The 24536-nt window shown below is 48.3% G+C and overlaps 1 protein-coding gene across 1 annotated transcript in view; it reads right to left on the bottom strand.

The window, feature by feature from the left end:
- ESCO2 (establishment of sister chromatid cohesion N-acetyltransferase 2) overlaps positions 1-24536 on the bottom strand; it is a 137037-nt gene that overhangs the window by 109023 nt on the left and 3478 nt on the right. Inside the window, exons 3-4 of the mRNA XM_029596900.1 lie at positions 16245-17292; positions 9199-9277 (exon numbers count right to left, since the gene is read on the bottom strand). Coding sequence (XP_029452760.1) covers positions 9199-9277; positions 16245-17292 — 1127 coding nt within the window. The remainder of the gene's footprint in view (positions 1-9198; positions 9278-16244; positions 17293-24536) is intronic.

The following is a 24536-nucleotide window of genomic DNA, read 5'->3' on the forward strand; positions in this document are numbered from 1 at the left end:
TTAACCACCATTCCATTTCCTAGATGAATCTACTGTATTATTGTCTTCTCTCTGACAGAATACAATGGAAAATATTGCATGCCAAAAGAATTGTATGTAGCAGTGAGTCAAAATTGTGTAGCAATGTTAATATGACCGAAACTGGTCCAATTTGCACTCATCTTTGTGTCTGACAATTTCTAAACACGTCAGTTCTTTTTCTTGACTTTTCATTCATTCTTTTTTGAAGCTCATCTTAATAATTGTTAGTTTCCCTCTGTTCCAATATCTCTCCCTCACCTATCTCTACTAGAGTCAGTGTATTTTTCCCCTCCCTCCACAACCTATCACCATTCTTACTCTTCCCTTTCCTCCCTCTCTTCAACATCAGCCCAACCATGTTGCCTCTCTCCTGCAGAGATAGCAAGTTTTCTTACCGTAAATGGAGTATTCTTTAGCTAGCAGGATGAATTAGGCATTACACGTGGGCAATGTCATCCAGAAGCACCGACCAGACTCATCTCTCCTAGCTAACAGTACTTTGAGCTCTTCTGGGCATTGCCTTGCAAGCCTCCTCAGTTGATATCAGACCTAATTCCAGCTAAGTAATCGACTCTCCAGGAAGACAAGCAGGTATTGCATCATTAATTCATCTTGCTATCCATGGAAAACACACCGTTTAAGGTAAGCAAACTTGCTTTTTCTATTAATAAGCAGACTGTTAGCCCGTATATGTGGGGAGTCCCAAGCTGAAGGTTACAGAGGAGTGCTTACTAAGTAGTGGTGAGTAGACCACTGTAAGAATAGGTTACCTGACACTGCCTATCTAAATTTACTGTCAGTCCTGGAGAGGTTATAGAGACAGTAATGGAATGTAAAGATATGAACTGACAACAAGGCTGCAGCTTTTCAGGTGTCTTCGACAGTCATCTCTCATAGATGAGCAACGGAAAAGATCATAACTCTTAATTGATAAGCTTTGACAGAGTCTGTGACCTGTAAACCTTCTAAGATGTTGTAGTGTTGAATGTATTCTGTTATCCAGTTGGATAACGTACATTTGGCGACTGCCACACCAAGTCTCTTTGGGTCATAAAACACAAATAGCTAGGAAACTTGGGGATGTGATTCAGAAATCAGGGCTCTCTTACAATTAAGATATGAAGAGTTTTTTCACCTTCATGCACATGTGGTCTCGAAAAGGCAATACAACAGACTGATTTATATGGAAAGCAGACAACCTTTGGAAGAAACTTCAGATGAGTACGGAGGACCACTATTATGGAAGAATTACATGTTTGGTGGATAGAAAACAAGATACATAATTGGGGGAGGGGGCACTTAGAAATAGTGATCATAATATGATCAAATTTGGCTCTAGCACTAAACTTTCAAAAAGGAAAGTTTGATAAAATGAGAAAAATAGTTTAAAAAAATGAAAGGTGCAGCTACAAAGGTTAAAAGTGTGCAACAGGCGTGGACATTGTTAAATACCATCTTAGAAGCACAGTCCAGATTCCTTCTACCTTTCTTAATGTGTGGAATGTAAGTCAAACGACTGCCATTATGGCTAAAAAGTGAGGTGAAAGAGGCTATTTTAGTCAAAAGATCTTCCTTCAAAAACTGGAAGAAGGATCGATGAGAAGAAAATAGGATCAAGCAAAAGCATTGGCAAGTTAAATGCAAGACCCTGAAGGACAGAATACATCTGCAGAGGGTGCCCCATGTTTAGCTAACAGGCACAATGAACAGAAAAACCCAAGCAATGCTTGGAAGAATAATCAGCAACAGCAGGGTCTGTGACAAGACCCTACATGCCAAAGTACCAGGCATAGCTGACCAAGCAGGATAGCATCAAGAGTTTCAGGGGATGAAAGTCAATTCCTGAATGGGATTGTTAGCTCAAACCCACCAACAGGAAGATAAGTTAGGCCTGAAGCTCACCCACACTGCAACCTGTCAATGGCAGGGCTATCCATCCTGTCTACAGGATAGTTCAGGTGAGCAGGAAGGCATGTTGGACAACCCAGTGACAAAAGAAAAGCTAAAAAGGCAGTACTGGCCAGAACTTGGTGAAAAAATAGGGAAAAAGTGGTATATCGTTTCCTGTAGGTATATACTAACATATACTACGAATGCTCTAGCTTTTTTTCCCCTCCCCTTAACATTCCAACTGGAAGTCGGAAGGAGCGAAGAACACAAGGAGGCAGACTGCTGGTCTGCAGGGGTAAGAACAAGTCGCCAGGTTGTATATCTCAACCCCAAGCGAATAACTCACTGCTGATTCCAATAGGGAGTTACTCCCAGAGATAGAGCCCTCAGCCCGCTTGGAACAACTGAAACTGGGAAGAAATCCAGAAGAGTTCCACCAAGAGGCAGAAAGTTGAGTTGCCGCAAGTACAAACCCCTGTACAACTGGATTTCTTCACCGGCCTGGAAACCCTAAGGCTACCAGGGCAGGAACTGATTGCCCACCAACCTGGCTTAGGTATTAATACCTCAGCCATGATTACATATACTTCCCCCAAGGAAGCACACGGTCTAGTAAATGGACCAACTGTTGCATGAACCAGACAGGATTATCCTTAAACTGGGGAAGTATAGCTTGTAAGCCACCGAAACCAAAGAGTAGCACCTCTGTTGCAGGGTCCTGCATCCCCCAACTCCCTCAGCCATGGATATGGCAAGAGGTTGAAAGGCATGCTCACCAATTAAATGGACTAGACCCCTCCTCACTGAGATAGGGTCCCGCAGTTGAGAAGGATTGTCAATAGTGGTCCTCTATGAAAAACGCCCATTAAGCTCAGCAGGTATCAAAGGTGACTCCCAGATGGGAGAAACCCCTAACATTCATTGGAGAGCTACCGCGAAGAAGAGACTCCTAGTATGACGGGGAGACCAAATCTGGAATTGCTCCCTCGTGAAATAGAACTGCTGTGCCTTAAGGAGAGAGCTATTGCCCGACTGGCTCTCAGATCCCGCGAGGAACAGAAAGCGACTGCCAGTCAGAAGCAGATGACACCTCTTCTCCAGGAAATGAAGAACGAAGGCCACTCATTGTAGAGTGGACAACCAAGTGTCCAGGGGGAAACCCGTAAGGGTCATCCTGGAAACCCAGACATATCTCCCTTTTCTGAAGGGACAGGAAAGCAACAGGATTCAGGGCCTCCTGATCCTGAAAAACCTTCCAACTCTCCAGGTGAGAGTTAAGTTAGTCACTGATCGGGGTAGGAACCCTAGCAAAAATGCTCCGATGACCTCCTCTGCTGTTTCCCCTGGTCTTGGCCTACAAGGAGACGCACAGATTTAAAAGATTTGAGAGGTTCCAATTTGGCTATAAACCTGTAAGGAATGGAGACCCAGGGGCTTCCCCACCAAGGGGGATTTCTAAATGGGAGGAGTCGAAAGACATAGTCGTCTTCTAAGGAAAGGGAAGACTCCCGACGCCCAACCTCCTGGTATCCACTCCCATGGGGGTTCAACCAGGAGCACAGTCTTAGGTCAGTCCTGTGGCTGTGGTGCACAACCTGTTGTGGTCGCCTCAAGGGAATCACACACACAGATCCATACAGTAGAGAGCAACTGGAAGAATAGTGCCCTCCACTGTAAAAGCATGCTGATCAGTACTCCTACAGTAGTATCCCATCTATGGATGGCAGCACACCTACAAACCCACTCGCCATCCTAGTGGGTAGAATTCCACAGCACAATAAGGACCAAGCAATACCCGTTAAGAGTCAGTGGCTGCGCACTCCCAAAAAGCAATTACAAACTGTGTGATGGCACCTTCTTATGGTGCAGAACAGACAAGAAAGCTGTTATCTTGACACAACAATGGCAGAACACACATAAAATATGAATCCCAAAATAATGTGTGGCACTACAATATAAACTGTTTAATACATCTACTGATTGCTTTATTTGAAGGCCAACAGGAAAGAACACTTGTTTGAATAATATACTCTTATTCTGAAAAGGTAGAAACACCTCGACATGGCTGTGTTTTGCACCAAGGCTGCATCAGGGGGAACGGAGAATATTCACATCAAGTTAAGATAAAGAGCATTTCCCTGGCCATCATAGTACCTCAGCATTGTGAAAGTTATGTATGATTTCTTGGTTGGAGGCAGCGCTATGAAGGAAGCTACCAACAAAGAGGGACCACGAGGGGTCAGAGCTTAAGATCTGTGTGTGTTTCCCTCGAGGCGAAATAGTACAGTATTTCAAAAGTGGCTTAATGCTGTAGAAACCAGCATAGGAGTATGTGAAATTTCGAGGATGAGGAAGCTTGTCAAGATACAATGTAGTTTGTTTTCAGCTGGTCTGCGGCAAATTTTCTTTACACAAAGAGTCAGGAATTATTTTTAAGGAGTAAGCGCCGGCAGCATTTCCTGTAGCAATACTCTGCATTTTCAGTGTGCACATGGCTGTATACATCATCAGAATACCGCCTGCCAACGCTTGAGGTGCTTGAAGAAGATAATTCTTGCCATATCCAACCATGCATGCTGCGCTCCACTGTCGCACTAACGTCCAATGGAGTGAATAGGAACAGTGTGACGACGGCATCCCCACTACCACTGGGGCTCTGATTATGGCGTGGTGGTGGATAGCGTTCTATGGCATTGCCCCCATGGTACCCTCAGTACCTAATAATGCTCCAAGAGGCTGAACACAGCCCTTGAAATGGCATTAGGAATGGCACACCGCCATTTCCCTCATGGAACGGCAACAGCGAAGTCCATGGTGACCAACAGTGCACGTGGTGTTCCGCAGTGCACCACCATTAGTGCCACTCTTTGCCATACCAGCGCCCGTGGGGCCCATAGCACGCTCATGCTCACCAATGATGGATCACATCAATGGCACCAAACAATGCTGCACCCAAGGCTTCGATCGCACTTGACCAGTTGGATGGTATATAGCGTCATCCCCGGCACCCCTCAGACATCAACAGCCTAGCGGCACTGATAATAGACCCCAGTGAACCAGTGGTACCAAAGATGCCAGGGGCACCTGCAGGCAGAAGTTCTGTGGCCCCAACATGGCCCCCACATGCCTCATTTGTGCTTAAAGGAACAAATGACTGCCCGCGCCATCCACTGTTTCCCTTGGCTCACATATATGTCAGAGGGTGTTGATGCAGCAAGCTTGATGCATCCCTCACCAATGGCAATGGCTGGTGATAGCCTTGACAGCATCCTTAGCGTTCATTAGCACAGATGGTGCATGAAAGCCAGGTCCCCGAGATCATCAGCATCCATGGTGCTCGATAGTTGAAGGCCAGTGATGGGACAGCACGATGGCCTCAGTACCCCATCTGGAAACTGCAAAGGAACCTTGCGGGCACCAGACCACTGAGCCTGGATGCCTTGGGTCGATGGCGACCCCAGCACTCAACAGCACCAAGGTCATCCAAGGCCCGAAAACCCTGTCGCCCGAGGGCTTCAGTGGCATTTGAGGACTCTCAGGAGCATCAGTGATCGATGGCCTTAAGAGCAACCAGGACGCTCAATGGCGATCCCAGTGCCTTGTCCATGCTAAACATCGTTGAGAGCGGCAATGAATGGCATTGCTGGCCAACATGGTGGCCACGCATACACCTTGATGGCCTCAAGGGCATCAATGGGGGCTCAGTGTCGAGGGGGGACCATAGTGCTCGATAGCAGACCTGGTCCCAGATACTAGAGGTCTGTGCCACTACCCCAAAACATCGAGGTCCAAGGTGCTTGATGTTGCTAAGGTTGATACTGTTCCTCTGGTGCATAGAGGGTGAGAAAACTCTAAGGCGTAACCTTCCCTGACTACTTCAAGCACCCACTGGTCTGAGGTGATCTTGGTCCACTCCTCATAAAAACGGGTCAGCCTGCCTCTGATTGAAAACAGCGAGGCATGAACCTGCCTGACTTCATTGGGAGGATTTAACTCTGCCTGCTCCCTGAGCAGGCCCACCTCTAGCAGAAGTTCCGAAGCCCTGAAAGGACTGTTGTCTACTCGATGACTGCCTTGTCGTTGAGGACCCAGCCGATCTGCCAGGACGGAATCGCCTTGACTCTCGAAAACGGGGGTCGAGAGGAGAAAGACTTCAGTGTCGACTTCTTATCCTCCGGCAGCCTGTTGCCTTTGGTCTCCAAGGATTTCATAAGCTGGTCGAGGTCCTCACTGAACAGCAGCTTGCCCTTAAAGGGAAGGTTACACAGCTGCGACTTAGACGAAAGCTCTACCGACTAGTTGTGCAGCCACAACAGCCGTCTCGCTGCCACCACAGAGACCATGCCATAAGCTGTGGTCCGTACAAGGGCATATAAGACATCGGCCACATAAGCGACCCCCACCTCAAGGCGGGCCGCCTGGACCGGGGACAGCATCCCGGTGGCAGATTGTTCCTACGGCATCTGGATCCAACACAAACAGGCTCGCTGCATCAGGCTGGCACAGACCGCCGCTCGGAGCCCCAGAGCAGACACCTCAAAAGCCCGCTTGAGCTGCACCTCCAATTTCCGATCCTGAACGACTTTCAGAGCGGTGGTACGGTGACCGGAATTGTGGTCTTTTGGCACACTAAGTTAAGAGGGGGTGCCTTTTCAGTTTTTTCTCCGACTCCATCTGCTGGAAGGGAGACACAACCCAGCAGTCTGGACTGATCCTGGTACATACATGCAACAAAGGATAAAGCCTCGACATCACTCTTCCCACTTTGAAGCCGGAGTCTGGGGACTCCCACTCATGGCTGATCAGCTTCTGGACCTTCTTAGGAATGGGGAAAGCGCTGGAGGGGGGGTGTCTCTGTAGTCCATCCAACACCGGATTAACCCCCTTCATTATCCAAGCTGTGTTTAAAAAAGGATTGGATAAGTTCTTGGAGGCGAAGTCCATTACCTGCTATTAAGTTGACTTAGAAAATAGCCACTGCTATTACTAGCAACGGTATCATGGAATAGACTTAGTTTTTGGGTACTTGCCAGATTCTTATGGCCTGGCCACTGTTGGAAACAGGATGCTGGGCTTGATGGACCCTTGGTCTGACCCAGTATGGCATGTTCTTATGTTCTTAATCCCCAATTCCTCCAACACCTGGGGGATAAGCGGGCGCAGCTCTTCCCTCCTGAAAAGGCGGATTACTTGCTGGTCATCGCTGTCCGCTTCCAGGCCCGCAAAGGCACCCTGATCTTCCTTAGGGTCCTCCGGGTGCGCCCCATCTGGGTTTGCATCCAGATCTCCCGCCGAAGATAAACTCCCTTTGCCCTGAGTGTCATTTGAATCCTTAGAATCTGAGTCCAGTCGCACCGGCGGGCCCCATGAGCCCGTGGAACTCTTAGGGAGCCCCCTTGCCCTCTTTGCGGAATCCGCCGGGCTTTCCTTAAATCACCGCGTTCCCGCCTCCCGAGCTAGGAAGGCCTCGTGAAGTAAGAGAACAAACTCAGGCGAAAACCCTCCTGGGTCTCCCAAAGCCCAACCCCGCCAGGCCTTCCACCCAAAGCTACACCACTGAGGAACGAGGGGAGGGGAGAATCCCTTTTATCTAGATTCCCTTCCATGGGGTAAGGACTGCATCCCTACAGCCCCCACAATGCTGCCGCGGACCGCTTTGGAGTGCTTGGAGTGCTTGATAGAAGCCCCCCACTGCAGAAACCGTGCAGAGGAAAAGTGAATTAAGTGAGGCGGACCACACTCTGTAGGGCCAGGCAGGCCTCCACTAGCAGCCTATCCATCATCGGGCCTAACAAAAAGCACCACCCACCAAAAAGTGTGGGGGGAGGGGCGCACCACGTGGCCACCGCCAGCACAGAAGCGAGAGGGTGCACCGCTGCGCAAAGATCCCGCCTAAGCAAAGTGCTGCCGCCACAGGACAAACACACTTGCGACCCCAGTAGAAAAAACGAGGAGGGTGCCCCCGGCTGGGGGCACCCTCCTACCACCACCGGCGCCGATCCTCCCCTCCCTCCATCGATCCTCCCCTCCCTGCACAGCCCAATGCCTCCGGGGCCAATCCTCGACAATACCGCCGAGCAGGCCACCTGACAGGCTGCTCAGACACAGCAAATATAATCATAAGCAAAGGCACTACAGGGGGATATTTCCCTGAATCCCAACGGGCAGGTGGAGGGGGCATCAGGACCCACTGAGGGAACCAGTTCCCTGGCTGTCAGTGGCCCTGGGGGTCACAGGTTAAAACCTGGCAGGAGTATCCACCCCCCGGTTCGGCCGGCTCAACCTAAGGGATGGCCCTCCACAGGAACCTTGGGAGCAGAAGTCCTCCAAAAATCCTAATCAGTCAGGACTGCAGACCATCTGCTGGAGGTTGAGAAATACTGAGGGACTGCAGGTGGCACTCCCAGATATATGGCAGTGCACAAAGTTTTGTCCTCTATTCCATCTGCTGGTAGGGATGAATAAAACCCACTTGTCTGGACTCATCTGGGTATGTTCAGGAAACTGCAGGTTCAGTATTTCTTTAATAAGGGATAGTAATAGAATCTGTCAGGCTGCACAGCAACTAAAGCCTGCCATGCAGCTGGCAGACAGTGGAAAGAAAAGGAAAAAAGAAAATAAAGCTACCGTAAGGTAAGGAAAAAAAAAACCCCAAACAGCTCTAGAAAAAAAACAACAACAAAAACTGTGAGGAGAGAACAAAGCTGAATGCTGTGACACACGGCTCTGCGGAGAGAGACCGAGGGATTCTGCCTAAGGGGCGGAGTGATAACTACAGCTGCAACTGCTCAGTCGAGCATGTTTGAGAGTTCTAGAATCTTTGAGATCAAAGTTCCTTGCTGGGCTCCATCCAATGATGTCACCCATGTGTGAGGACTACCATCCTGCTTGTCCTCGCATAAATGAAATATCCGAGATGCTAGAATCTCAGTACAAACCACAAATGCCGCCCCTGCAACCTTCCTCTGGGAATATAAAGACACCTGCTCTTGTAGCAGCAAACTGGGCTGGGTCAAGGAAAACACTGGGGCAAGTCTCAGATAAAACTGCTTCCATCCCTCGGCCAGTTAAGGGCAGCAGACCCACCAGAGGCAATCACTATGAATGGGCAGTGAGAAGGAATAAGAAATAGGAATAAAGAAAAAAATGAAACCAGACTAAATATGTGGATTTATATGGTGCCTTTCATGAAATAGTATCCACACTGCTATACAATTTAATCTTCAGAAAGACAGATAAAGCTGCACGGATTCATCTGGCAGTATGAACTTAACAGGGCAGACTCACCTCTCTTCTCCTCAGCAGCTTTTGTACAAGGGTCGTTCATTTCAACCTCATTTCTTTCAATGTGCAAAGATCTAGTGCCCTAAAAGTAGAAAACAAATACTGCAGGTGATTTTAGAAAACATGCAGCAAAAATACTTTACATCCTCACACACTCACAGAAATAAGCAGAGTAACTCAACAGAAGAAAAAGAAAAAGGGTACTTATGAGGACATCAAGGTATCAAAAATTCAAACTGCCATGGCAAGTTCTCATTCAGTGCCTCTACCCAACTGCATGGCAACAAGTGTTTTACATTTCAGATTCTGTTTCCAACCAAATAATTACAAGAGTTTTTCAGGGTGTTACACTGTGTGCAGTCTTTGGCTGGCCAAAGAACAAACGTTGGCTGGACTCTGGCTAGGTTTCTCAAACTTTTAACTGCAAAAAAACAAAACAGAAACTACTCTGCTTACCCACAATCCAGTGGGAGCACTGAGAGGAGAGGATCACCTTGCTAGTGGCTGAAAGGAATCAGTAAGTTTTTGCTTGGGAAATTTTCTTTTTTCAAAGAATTGGGACGAAGTTAACTAATTGGGAATATTATTTAGTGTGTTTGTGTATGTTTGTGCTTTTAATAGTCAGTAAGACAGGGAATAAACTGAAGTTAGACTGTTTGTATTTTTAATAGTCTTAAAGGCAGCTAATAAGCAGAAGTTAGAGTGTTTGTATATAAAAAAAACAAAAGTAGCCAGAAGCTTAGAAATAAGCTAGGAGCAGTGTATACAGAAGTAAAAAGGTTGAAAAGTTCAGCACTCACCTTGGAAAGTGTTAAGGTACAGCAGTGTGATTTGGTTTGATTAGGTACCAACATTTGTTAATCAAGAGAGCAGTGAGTCACTCTGGCTGACTAACTGAAGTTAGACTATTTGTATTTCTCAACCCTCCCACCCCTTGCTCATTCTTTAATTTATAGGCAGGTTCCACTTTCACAAAAAAAAAACAAAAAACAAAAAACACAACAACCTTATTGAGAGTTTGATCATTCCCCTGTAGGCCACTACCAGACATATAGTGAATTTACTAATACATTTAACGGACGTTAAATAGACACATTCCTATTCCCATAGCAACCCACCAGTGTGAAATTGTACATGTGCATGCGATGCAAAGAGTGCCTGTCTCTCAGAGAACGAGTCCGATCTCTGGAGGCTAGAGTGGCAGACAGAAAGGTATATAGATGAGACCTTCAGGGACATAGTAGCCAAGTCCCAAATTCAGACTGGCAGCCCTGGTGCTGCCTTGGAAGAAGAAGGTCTCATGATCGGAGAGCATCAACCTCATGCAGCAGGAAAAGCTCCTGTAGCGAGCACCTGCTCTCCAGGTAGTGCATTGCCCTTTCGCACCAAGGATGTGTCTCCAAGGCCTACTGCCCAGGAGGGAAGAGTTAGATCGGCTGTCATAGTTGGTGATTCGATTATTAGGAATGTAGACAGCTGGATGGCTGGTGGGCGAGAGGATCGCCTGGTAACATGCCTATCTGGTGCGAAGGTGGCGGACCTCACGAGTCACCTAGATAGGATTTTAGACCGTGCTGTGGAGGAGCCGGCTGTCGTGGTACATGTGAGCACCAACGACATAGGAAAATGTGGGAGGGAGGTTCTGGAAGCCAAATTTAGGCTCTTAGGTAGAAAGCTTAAATCCAGAACCTCCAGGGTAGCATTCTCTGAAATGCTCCCTGTTCCACGCGCAGGTCCCAAGAAGCAGGCAGAGCTCCAGAGTCTCAATGCATGGGTGAGACTAAGGTGCAAGGAAGAGGGATTCAGTTTTGTAAGGAACTGGGGAACCTTTTGGGGAAGGGGGGAGTCTCTTCCGAAGGGATAGGAAAATTAGTTCTTACCTGTTAATTTTCGTTCCTGTAGTACCACGGATCAGTCCAGACAGTGGGTTGAGCCTCCTTTCCAGCAGGTGGAGACAGACTAAAACTTGCAGGATGCCCTATATCAGGACAGAGCCTATCCTTTCACCCTTCAGTATAACGTATGTCAAAGCAGAAAACAATAAAACCAAGAATAGTAACAAAACAAAATAGTAACAAAACAAAATAGTAACCAAGCAAGTAACCAAAAGCTCAACGGAGCAACCATAGAATAATGTAGAAGCATAGTATACCTATACGCTCTTGCATAAACTTGGTATAAAATAACCACCAAGGCTTCCGGTGTAAATGCTCAGTAATCTTGCACCAAGGAAAATATGAAATCTGCAGACCTGCAAGAAAACAAGCTTCGAGAGGACAGAAGACAGACAGGGAAGGGCGTCTGGACTGAACCGTGGTACTACAGGAACGAAAATTAACAGGTAAGAACTAATTTTCTTTTCCTGTACGTACCCGGATCAGTCCAGACAGTGGGATGTACCAAAGCTTCCCTAAACTGGGTGGGACAGACAGTCCCGCTTGAAGCACTTGCCGCCCAAAGGAACCGACCACCGGAGCGTGTACATCCAGACGGTAGTGCCGAGCAAAAATGTGCAGAGACGTCCAAGTGGCAGCCCTGCAAATCTCCTGTGGAGAGACAGACTGACTCTCCGCCCAAGAAGTAGCCTGAGAACGCAGAGAATGGGCTTTCAAACCCTCAGGAAGTGGACGACCTTGACAAAGATATGCCGAGGAAATGGCTTTCTTCAACCACCGCGCAATCGTGGTCTTAGAAGCCTGTTTACCCCGGTTGGGACCACTCCAAAGGACAAAGAGATGGTCCGAAACGCGAAAGTCATTGATGACTTGAAGATAACGAAGCAAGACTCGCTTGACATCCAGTCAACGGAGGTCGCCCCCAGCCGTACCCGCAATCTCCTCCGGAGAGAACGCGGGGAGTTCCACCGACTGGTTGACGTGAAAAGCGGAGACAACCTTAGGCAAGAAGGAAGGAACCGTCCTGAGAGACACCCCGGAATCAGAAAAACGCAAGAAGGGCTCCCAACAGGACAGCGCCTGAAGCTCGGAAATACGACGAGCAGAGGAGATAGAGACTAGAAAGACAGTCTTAAGAGTAAGATCCTTGAGCGTAGAGTGGCGAAGAGGCTCAAAGGGAGACGCACAGAGAGCACGAAGGACGAGGCTGAGACTCCAAGATGGACACGTGACCCGAGAGGGAGGGCGAAGGTGTCAAACGCCCCTCAGGAAACGAATGACGTCCGGGTGAGCAGCCAAGGCATGACCATCCACCCGACCCAGGAGAGAGCCAAGCGCAGAGACTTGAACGCGTAAGGAACTGAAGGAGAGACCCTTCTGAAGGAAAGAAAGAACCAAAGGAATCGAGGCGGAGCGCGCCGGGACGCCCGCCTCCGTACATGCGGACTCAAAGACCTTCCAGATGCGCACATAGGCCAGAGAAGTCGACTGCTTCCGGGCTCGCAGCAGGGTGATGACAACCTCCTCCCTATAACCTTTGCGCCTCAGGCGACGCCGTTCAAAAGCCAGGTCGCTAGACAGAAGCGATCGGCCTGGTCGAAAAATACAGGCTCCTGCCGGAGGAGACGAGGGAGATGATTGAGGCGCAGGGGCCCGTCCACCGCTAGATTGATGAGATCCGTGAACCACGGCCTTCGCGGCCATTCGGGAGTGACGAGAATCACCAGACCCCGGTGGAGTTCGATTCTCCTGAGAACTTTCCCTACCAGAGGCCACTGGGGGGAACACGTAGAGAAGCACGTCCGCCGGCCAAGGGAGAGCCAGAGCGTCCACGCCCTCTGCGCCGTGTTCCTTCCAGCGGCTGAAGAACAGATTGGCTTTGGCATTGCGCAGAGTCGCCATGAGGTGGAGATGAGGAGGACCCCACCTGTCCACTATCAGAGCCATGGCCGCGTCCGAGAGTTCCCATTCTCCCGGATCGAGCGACTGCCGGCTGAGGAAGTCGGCTTGAACATTGTCTTTTCCGGCGATGTGAGAGGCCGCAAGGCACTGTAGGTGATGCTCCGCCCAAGCGAGTAGGCGGCTGGCTTCTAAGGCTACCAGGGGACTGCGAGTGCCCCCTTGGCGATTGATGTAGGCGACTGTGGTGGAGTTGTCGGACAGGACTCGTACTGCCTTGCCGCGGATCAGAGGAAGGAACTCCTAAAGGGCCAGGCGGACCGTCAAAGTTTCCAGCCGATTGATGTGCCAGCGCGACTGAGCCTGGGACCATGTCCCCTGGGTGGACTGAGATAGGCAGACCGCACCCCAGCCCAACAAGCTGGCGTCCGTGGTTACTATCGTCCACTGTGGAGCTTGAAGAGGCATCCCTTGTAGATGAGGAAGGGACAGCCACCACTGTAATTCGTCGGCAGTAGACTCCAAGAAGGGAAGGACTACGTGGAACTGCTCCGACACTGATTGCCAACGAGACAGCAAAGCTTTCTGTAAGGACGCAGATGAGCAAAAGCCCAGGGGACCAGATCAATGGTAGAAGCCATGGAGCCCAGGACTTGGAGATAATCCCGGGCCGTCGGTGAAGATAGCGCAATCAAATCCTGAACCTGACCGATCAGTTTGAGGGCTCGCGCCCGAGGTAAGAAAACCTTGCCTACTCGGGTGTCGAAGTGTGCTCCCAGAAATTCCAACTCCTGGGAGGGCTGAAGCTTGCTCTTGGAAAAGTTCACTATCCACCCGAGAGAGGCAAGGAGCTCCAGGACTTGATCCACTGCCCGCCGGCAAGAGGTCTCCGACTTGGCCCTGATGAGCCAATCGTCCAGATAGGGATGGACGAGAATTCCTTCCCGGCGCAAGGCCGCAGCCACTACTACCATTACCTTCGTGAAGGTGCAAGGAGCGGTTGCGAGGCCGAAGGGGAGAGCTCGAAATTGGAAGTCTGGTTGAGAATGTGGAATCGGAGAAACTTCTGGTAGTCGCGGTGGATGGGGATATGAAAATATCCTTCTGCGAGATCGAGGGAAGCAAGGAACTCTCCTGGACGGACCGCCGCAATGACCGCCCGCAGGGTTTCCATGCGAAAGTGGGGGATCTTGAGGGCCCGATTGACCCTCTTGAGGTCCAGGATTGGGCGGAAGGAGCCGTCCTTTTTGGGCACGGTGAAGTAAATAGAATACTGGCCGGCGCCAATTTCCCTTTCTGGGACTGGGACCACCGCCCCCAGATCCAGAAGCTTGGAGAGAGTCTGGACCACCGTGTCCCTCTTGGCCCGGCCGCAAGGTGAGAACAGAAAGAGATCTGGAAGTTCCCTGACGAGGTCGAAAGCGTACCCGTCTCTGATAATGTCGAGGACCCACTGATCCGAAGTGATTTTGACCCATTCCTCGAAAAACAGGGAGAGGCGTCCACCGAGGTAAGGGACCGAGGGATGGGTCGGCTGAACTTTCATATGGAAACCCCCGAAAGAAGTCTTCACCTTGAGATACAAGACACTGCCAGGTTCTGAAGATCGGGAGTAGCCTTGGACCTCAGGTACTGTGGGGAAGGGGATCCAACCACATCTAGAACTCCACCAGTCTCAAGAACCAGCCTTGAGGGATACTTCATCAGAGATAGAGATCTTAAATTTGTACACCAATATGACAGTGGATGTAACTGGTCATCACCTTGTTTATGCATCTTAATTATTTTGTACCAAGTCACAGTAAACTTTTATACAGCAGGAACAGATCATATAATCCCAATTCAGGGTAAGGGCTAAATTCCAACGGGGCTATAAAAATCCCAGGGCTAAATCCCAATATTACATTGCCAGCCCTTTTGCCCTGGAGTAAGGGTCCTTGATCTCTTGGGGAGGAAGGATATCCTACAAGGCCCAGGGCATGGGTGAAATCCCTTCCTTGTGTATTACTGTGGCTTTTTGGGGCAGGCACACTCAGAATAGGCTGGATTCACTGGTTGGGAGTTCACGTTCTCTGTTAGAACTTTGTTGTAGAGATCTTCTCCCTGGATTTATATGAGAACGGTATGGTGCATCTGGTCCCTCCCGACACCGTTAATCAAAACACGGTCCATGTCGGGGGTCCATGAACATGATTTATTAAGAAGTTAGTTTCCATAAATGAATAGAATATTTTTTGAACAGCTTTTTGAATTCTGGTGGACCTTTCAAGTTTTGTCCCAAACACTAATACTGTCTCAGTTACATAAATAAGGCCAGAGAGGGAGCATGGCACATTAATTCAGGAAGAGTATCCCAACCATATTACAGCAAGATGGAAAGCAGAGTCAGGAGCTGGCAATAAAAAATGGCATAGATAAGCACAACTTGTCCAATATACCAAAGTTCAAGAGGAGAGGTGTAGGAAGAGATAAGAGAGGTAATGAGGAGTTGCAGAATAAAGGCTCTTGAAGTGTATGCAGAAACCGATAAGGAACCAATGCAATAACCTGAGAAGCAAGGTTATAGGGCTATAGCAATTTAGAAAAAAGGTAAGTCACACACCTGAACTTTGGATAGATTGTACTGAAGACAGATGGTTTACTGGGAGGCTTTTACTGTAAGCACTTTTAGCTACATCCTTACACTTATGCACTTAGTGTGCTTTCCTAAACAAAACTCAATCGTGCCTGAATTAAACTGACATTAAGAATTATAGTAGTCTGAGATGCAATACAATAGGAGTTATAAAACAGGGCTGCAAAAATACTTAGATACCTTGAGTGGCAGTAAAAAAAATATTTTAGGAGCTTGGGCAACTATGTGTTTTTCCTTAGAACTTAGGGTTATGCTTTTTTTGTCTTCTCTATTTGGACTTTTCTTGGCTTTTTTGCTCTTTTGCTTGTTTTTGTCTATTTCTTTTTTAAATTCCTCTCTCCCTTCTAACCTCTTTGATACTGGCGTAGGCTGGGTCCAGGCTCAGCTGCAGCAGCATCTCATCTCTTAGCCTGGGTCCGACCACATGCTATAGAAAACTAAATTTGTGAGATGCCCTGTGCCTCTTCCCAATACACATTACACTTAAAAACTTGATTGGGTGTCTCCAATAATGATTTTAAATTCTAATCCTGTAAACATTCACTGTGGTGGTAATTTAGTAAACCTGCCATCTGAGGCTACATATGCCAACAGAATTAGCCATGGTGTTTCACACTTACCAGCATTTCCATGTCCAATTCCAACCGCGAAGCTTGGTCCCTCGATACAGCAGCCAGGCTGAGCTGGGGTTTCTCAGTCCTCTTTAAAATGATCTTCACCTCATGACGACAGATCTTTTCCTTTTCTTTGGTGAAATCTTCACTCGCTTCCGCTGCAAGGATCCCCTCCTTAACTTCAGCACATTCCTTCTGGGGCACATTGAAGCTTTTGGGCAACACAGTACATTTTACAGCCTCACGCATATTTTTATTTGTTACGCTGGTTGTGTGCAAACCTGTTGCCATGAGCTCTGAGGGAGCCTTAGCGACTTGGAGGGGCTTCCTGAACATAGAGTGTAATTTTTTTCCAGTGACAAAAAAGGCTGCTCCTACAAGAAGCTTGGATCTGGGTTTGGTCTTCAAGCTAAGTACACGAAACGGGCCATCTGCCTGGGTTTTAGCAATACTATTGCTCAGCTGGCTTCCATGACTGACCTTGGCAGGTAACATGCTAGGGGCAGTTTTCTTTCCATTCCTTGGCAAGGGTTTGACTTGCCTAGAGCCCACGTGATGCTTTGAAAGTGGGTTCTTCAGATGGGTATTCTTGGAGCTGCTCTTCCTCGCCAGCATTTTCTCCATCTTGCTGGGGCAAGGCAAGTCTTCACCTTCATTTCTCTTCCCCAGGGACTTGCTTTGGTTCATGAGCTTTCTATCCAGTGGGGTGATATACACCTTTCCCTTGCTGTAAAATGATCCTGTAGGCACAGCAGGTTTACATGGTGAGCCACGCTTTGGGGACTTTTTCAGCGGAGATAGTCTGTACTTTGCTTTCGGTGCATTAGCTGTCAGGAGTGGTGAATTAACGAGCTCTCTCATAAGAGCAGAGTCTAGATTTTCTTTATCCGCTTCCAATGCTAACTGGTTATCCTTTTCTGCTGTGCTGCTTTTCGCTCTGAATTTAGCCTGCAAGGCCAGGCTATGACTCGACAAGGCTCTACTTGGTAATGGCGATGCAGGTGGACTGAAGTCCATCATTATTTTCTTCACTGGAACATCAGATGCTGAAAAACTATTCAAAGATTGTTTTAAAAAAAACCAAAAAAAAAAACCATCAGTATCAATGGATGAGGATCTGCCATAACATACAAGGATAACAGCTAATAATTAGCACTAAGACTATTTGTGATTCTTTCTCAAATTTGATATTTAAGTAGCTTAACTTTCTTTAATATACATGTGGGCAATACAGCTGAGCCATAGTCATTGCAAAGCATTGTCACCAGAATTAGAAATATGCTGTTCCCGGCACAGATCTAAGTATGACTTCACGGTTTTTACTATAAATTTCACTGTCAGTTTACTCCAAGAAGGTATTAATGAGAAATTACTACTTACATGACAATTTCCTTTTCTCTAGTGGAGAGAGGTTAATCAACAGCCAGTGGGTTATACACTTGTACCAGCAGATGGTACAAACCAGCAGATTATATATATATATATATATACATACATATACATACACACATAAACATACATATAAGTATATATATATATATTAGGGATGTGAATCATTTTTTGACGATTTAAAATATCGTCAGATATATTTTAAATTGTCAAAAATCGTTAGGGCCACGATACAATACCAATTCCCCCGATTTATCGTCAAAAAATCATAAATCGGGGGAAGGGGGAGGGCAGGAAAACCGGCACACTAAAACCCCCTAAAACCCACCCCCGACCCTTTAAATTAAATCCCCCACCCTCCCGAACCCCCCCCAAATGCCTTAAATTACCTGGGGGTCCAGCGGCACACTAAAACACCCTAAAACCCACCCCCGGCACACTAAAACCCCCTAAAACCCACCCCGACCCTTTAAATTAAATCCCCCACCCCAAATGCCTTAAATTACTTGGGGGTCCGTAGCGGCGGTCCGTAGCTTAAATTACCCCCGGGTCCGTAGCTAAATCGGGGGAAGGGGGAGAGCAGGAAATCCGGCACACTAAATCGTGGTGTCTTCAGCCGGCGCCATTTCGCAAAATGGCCGCCGCAAAATGGCGGCGGCCATAGACCAATACAATTCGACGCAGGAGGTCGTTCCGGACCCCCGCTGGACTTTTGGCAAGTCTTGTGGGGGTCAGGAGGCCCCCCCAAGCTGGCCAAAAGTTCCTGGGGGTCCAGCGGGGGCCCTGGAGCGATCTCCTGCCGCGAATCGTTTCCGTACGGAAAATTGCGCCGGCAGGAGATCGACTGCAGGAGGTCGTTCAGCGAGGGTTCGCTGAACGACCTCCTGCAGTCGATCTCCTTCCGTACGGAAAATGGCGCCGGCAGGAGATCGACTGCAGGAGGTCATTCAGCGAACCCTCGCTGAATGACCTCCTGCAGTCGATCTCCTTCCATACGGAAAATGGCGCCGGCCATACGCGTATGGCCGGCGCCATTTTCCATACGGAAACGATTCGCGGCAGGAGATCGCTCCAGGGCCCCCGCTGGACTCCCAGGAACTTTTGGCCAGCTTGGGGGGGCCTCCTGACCCCCACAAGACTTGCCAAAAGTCCAGCGGGGGTCTGGAACGACCTCCTGCGTCGAATCGTATTGGTCTATGGCCGCCGCCATTTTGCGGCGGCCATTTTGCAAAATGGCGCCGGCTGAAGACACCACGATTTAGTGTGCCGGATTTCCTGCTCTCTCCCTTCCCCCGATTTAGCTACGGACCCGGGGGTAATTTAAGCTACGGACCGCCGCTACGGACCCCCAGGTAATTTAAGGCATTTGGGGTGGGGGATTTAATTTAAAGGGTCGGGGTGGGTTTTAGTGTGCCGGGGGTGGGTTTTAGGGGGTTTTAGTGTGCCGCTGGACCCCCAGGTAATTTAAGGCATTTGGGGAGGGTGGGGGATTTAATTTAAAGGGTCGGGGGTGGGTTTTAGGGGGTTTTAGTGTGCCGGTTCACGATTTTAACGATAATCTAAACACCCAAACGGCGACGATACGATTCCCTCCCCCTCCCAGCCGAAATCGATCGTTAAGGCGATCGAGGACACGATTCACATCTCTAATATATATATGCCCCTGCACTGACATCAGCCTGCCACTACTCTCTGCAAAAGCCAACTGTGGACAAACTAAGAACACTTGATTATAACTTTTAATAAACAACTACTCAAGGACTCAGGCAACAGAAAACACTGAGATCAGACAAAGAGGGTAACATCACTAATCGACTAAAACTGACACCAGTTACCCTTGGACACGCAGCCACTTGGGAGGACCACAGAACCACAAACTGGCAGCCAAAAGTGAGAAGGTTGGATGGATTAACCTGTCTTCACTAGAGAAAAGGAAATTATCAGGTAAGTAGTAATTTCTCATTTCTCAGCATTCAGTAAGGTTAATCCACGACCAGTGGGACGTACCAAAGCTACTCCCGAAAAGAGGGCAGAAGGCTGTCCGCATTCCAACCAACATCACATGCACTGAGACTGCATCCTCCCAGGCAGTAATGCCTGGAAAAACTGTGTAAGGACCACGTCGCATCTCAGCAAATCAACAGGAGACAACAATCGAAGCTCCGCCCATGACAGTGTGAGTGCTAGTGGAATGAGCCATACCCTATTTTAAGCAACTGCTACTCAGCATCCACATACACAGCCGTGATAACCTCCATAACCCAACGGGCTAACGTAGCCCCCGACGCTGACTCACTCTGTTTACCTCCACCATGGAGAACAAACAGGCAGTCAGTCTTCCTGAGAGGTTTTAATAACCTCCAATACTGCATCAGATAACTCTTGACTTCCAAGGTCCACAGCAGATATTCATCCACATCTCTCTCCCTGTCCAGCATTGGCAGGGAAATTGATTAGTTCAAATGAAAATCCGAGGCCACTTTCGGTAAAAAAGGATGGAACACTCCAAAGCTGGACTGCCCCTGGAATCACCGGCAAGAACAGATCCCAGCAAGAGAGAGACCACAGCCCAGACCTGACGTGGAACAATTCATCACGAGAAACCCAGTCTTCAAGAATTTAAACCTCAAAGGGGAGGCTACGCAGTGGCCAAAAAGTGGAATTTGCCAAAACCCTAGAACCAGATTAAGGCTCCAAGATGGCACCAGCAACCGCAAGGAAGGACAAAGAAGCCTAAACCCTTACAAACCTGGGCCACATCCAGATGGGCCGACAAGGGTCTGCCATTCACCTGATCCTTGAAACAGCCAAGAGCTGCCACCCGCACCTTCGAGAATTTAAGGGCCAAGCCCTTAAGTGACCCACCCTGTAAGAATTCCAAAATGAGCAGGTTCTTGACCGAAACGAGGAAGCATGCCTCATTCCACACACCAAGCCACAAACACTCTCCAAACCTGAACATAAGCTAGAGGGGGAAAACATTTGCGTTCAAAGCAGGGTGGAAATCACAACAGTGGAATATCCATGCTTCAACAACCGAACCCTTTCAAGCACCAAAGACAAAATCGAGATGTACCTAAGCGAAGAATAGGTCCCTGTCATAGCAGGTCCCTGTGGATCGGTAACTGGGAAGGAGAGTCCACTAGAAGCCTCTGTAAATCTGCATACCACAGCCTCCTGGGCCAATCTGGAGCCACCAGAAGCACCAGCCCCGCGTGTCCTCTGATCTTACAAATCACTCTGATCAACATGGGCCCAGGAAAAAGCATACTGAAGCTAGTCTTCCGGCCACTCCTGCTCAAGAGGATCGATGTCCAAGGACTTCAGAACTCCCCTGTGATTGAAAAAAAGGGGAGGAACCTTTGCATTGTGCAATGTTGCCAGCAAGTCTATAAACAGTAGGCCCCAGTGGCCCACTATGAGTTGGAAAGCTTTGTCTGACAATTCCCATTCTCCTGGATCCAGACTGTCTGCTAAAAAAAAAAATTGGCTCTTACATTGTCTTTTCCCTGCAACCCTTGCTGGCTCTTGGTGCCTTCCTGGCAATTGATATAAGCCACTGTCATCGCACTGTCTAACATTACTCAGAGTGCGTGACCCTGCCAGCAATCAACAAACCACAAGCATGCCAGACGACTGATGCTCCAGAGAGACTCCTTTGCAGTCCAGCGCCCCTGCACCATCAACTCCTGACAGTGAGCCTCCCAACCCTCGAGGCTCACATCCATTGTGAGTACCAGGCAGTCCGGTGTTCGTAAGGAAACATCTTTCCTTAGGTGATCCGCTTTTAACCACCACTGCATTTGAATGCTAACCATCACCGGTAACTGTAGCCATATTGAGAAGTCCTGAGGCTTTTCACACTTTTTTCAGCATTTCAAAGCGGATTATATTTAGGTGCTATAGGTATTTCCCTACACCCCAGAGGGCTTAAAATCTGAGTTTATACCTGAGGCAATGGAGGGTAAAGTGACTTGCCCAAGGTCACAAGGAGCAACAGTAGGACTCAAACCCTGGACTCCTGGTTCATAGCCTGCTGCTCTAACCACTAGGCCAGTGGTTCACAACCTTTTTTTGGCTGGGACACACCTGACAGATGGTTCTCACATGCGACCATCACGGAGCTAAATGTAAACATACACTCTGCATCCACAGGAATCCCCTCAACCCCCAGCAATGAGTGCAAAGCAGAACTAGGACATTACCCTGTACAACTCTCCATACAAAAAAGATATTCTGCTTCTGATGACATCTCAGTAAAAGCAAACAAACTCCCTTTACTATCAGGCACAATAGCCTTCCTTATGAAAAGACAGTAATTTACCACTAATGCATATCCTATTGAGAAAACGCAACAAATAAGATTGATACAAATGCCTACATGCTAGTAAACTACCTCACCTCGGTCACACACCCTTCACTAAGTATTGAAAAACCTCAAATTATAAATATGGAGACAGAAACTGGAATGGAAAACCAAAAAAGCAACTCTGCATGCAGTGCGAACCTGGAGAAATGGAAAGAGAAATATAGCACCTAACAGACTCTCAGGATTTGCAATAATGCACACAAACTAACCCGCACAAAGTTACACCTGTATTATGGAACACACGCAAACAGTAACAATTCTATCTAAGAAATACAACTATTAAACCAGGCCCTTAACACTAATACATTTCTTATTGGGAAAACAGAATAAGCCAAGCTGCTATAGAGCCCCACACAGAAATAATTGTAAAGCTATACTAAAAATTGTTACAAAACAGCTGCTGAAGTTCTCTAACATCCAACAATTAAAAATTCATACAAATTATTAAAACATGTCCAAATATCAATAAAATATTTCAAAACAGCAGACATCACATAATACCCAATAATTAAAATGGCAGTCGATCAAGAAAAATAAATTTAAAAAGCCACCTTTACTTACCCTCTCCAGCAACTCTCCTACTCCTTTCCCTTCCAGGCCAATAGCACTCACCAGAAGCAGCTGTTGAAGCTCTGTTCTCACAGTCCTCTTACTTAGCGCCCACAACCAGTCACTCACACACACACACCCCAATTAGACCCCACGACCAGTCTCGGTCTCTCTCATACCAGTCATCTTCTCTCACACAGAAACACATCACCTCCCTGACCAGTCTCTCTCTGAATCACACTCATGGGCTCTTAATATAAAAGCTCTCAATCACACACAAATGCTCTCGCACCCATTCACACAAGCTCTCACCCAGGCACAGCAGCTCTCACCAAAAACTTCTTCTTTCACTGCAGGGATGGGCTCCAGTTCCGCCACAGCTTTACTCCAGTGGGCCTGCTATTTCGCCGCCACAGGAATGGGCTCCCATGATGGCTTCGGTCGGGGGTCGGGTTTCCTCTTCACCGCCACAGGGATGGGCTCCTGTGGTGGCCTCGGTCGGGTTTCCTCTTCGCCGCCATGGTCCCGTGGCAGCCTTGCTTGGTTGGGGGCGGGTTTTCCTCTTCGCCGCCACAGGAATGGGCTCTCGTGGCGGTCTTGCTTCGGAGTTCGACATCGCTATTCTTCCTACCCCCAGGCTAGGCGATGCTTGCCTCATCGGCCAATCAAAGGCTTCCTCTCTTCTTCCTACTCCCACTGGCAGGTAGAAGGGAGGAGGCTTCCGACTGGCCTGCGCGGGGGCAGGCAGAATGGAGGCTTCCCATTGGGCAGTGGAGGTAGGAAGAAAGGTGGCTTCCAATTGGCCCGTGGGGGCTGGAAAAGGGAGAAGGAAAGTACAATGGGGCAGTGGGACACCGGGAGACGCGACACACCTGCCGGTGTTTGGCGACACACTGCACTAGGCTACTCATCCACATAACCATTCTTGCCCACGGAACTACTCCTAGGGTTGCTACCATCAACCGAAAACCTGCAGATAAGACCATACCGTCAGGCAAATTGTTTCTGTCAATAGCCGCACCTGCGCTATCCGTTTCTGAATGCCTGCCTCTGGCAGAAACACCCTGCCTTTCTTTGTGTCGAAACAAACACAGAGGCACTCCAGAGTCTGAGACCAGGTTTACCACCAAATCTAGTTACTGGAGCAAGGAAACTACCTTGCATGAGGCCTGAAGACTCTCTCAATGCTCCTGGGCCAAATTATCCAAATGACTAGGTATGGGTGGACCAGAATACCATTCTGTCTCAACACTGCCTCTACCACCACTAGGACCTTGGAAATGTTCCTGAGTGCAGTGCCCAAACGAAAAAGATAATGCTCAAAAACTGATAATGTCACCCCAAAACAGCGAACCGCAGTAAACACCAATGCTCCATCCGAATGGGAATATGTAGAAACACCTCTGTCAAATCCAGAGACGTAAGAAACTCCCCCGACTGTACAACCATTATCACTTGCAGTGGATGGGGGGAAAGGAACTCTCCTTCTTGGGTACAATGAAATAATAGAATAACGGCCCATACTTTTTTGTGACTTAAGCACTGGAATCACAGCCCAACAGGGGTCTTTTACAATGTAACCTCCACTGCCAGCCAGATAGATGCCCGCCTATCTCCTGATCCAGTAGGAGAGTCCCCACACCTTTATTGTGAAGACCAAGGTGGTCCGGCCCTGAGCCCGCATCCTTACGAAGGACTGAGACCTTCTTCTAAAAGTATGAGAGCTCTTAGTAGTTGCTACTCTGTAAGGACAAAATAGACGGGAATCCCTGGAGCGGCCTTTTGCCCCCAAAGGAGATGACGCAGCTTTCTTGTCTTCCGGCAAGCGAAGAACCTCGGAGTCACCCCAGCTATTCGCCATCTTTTCCAACTCGCTTCCGAATAAAAGAGAACACAAAGAGTAATTTTGTGAGATTAGACTTAGAAATAGCGTCTGCCAACTAGTTTTGCAGCCACAACTTGCATCTAGCCACTATCACGGAAGCCACCCC

This window comes from Rhinatrema bivittatum, chromosome 3, assembly GCF_901001135.1.
Source record: "Rhinatrema bivittatum chromosome 3, aRhiBiv1.1, whole genome shotgun sequence".
Taxonomy (NCBI): domain Eukaryota; kingdom Metazoa; phylum Chordata; class Amphibia; order Gymnophiona; family Rhinatrematidae; genus Rhinatrema; species Rhinatrema bivittatum.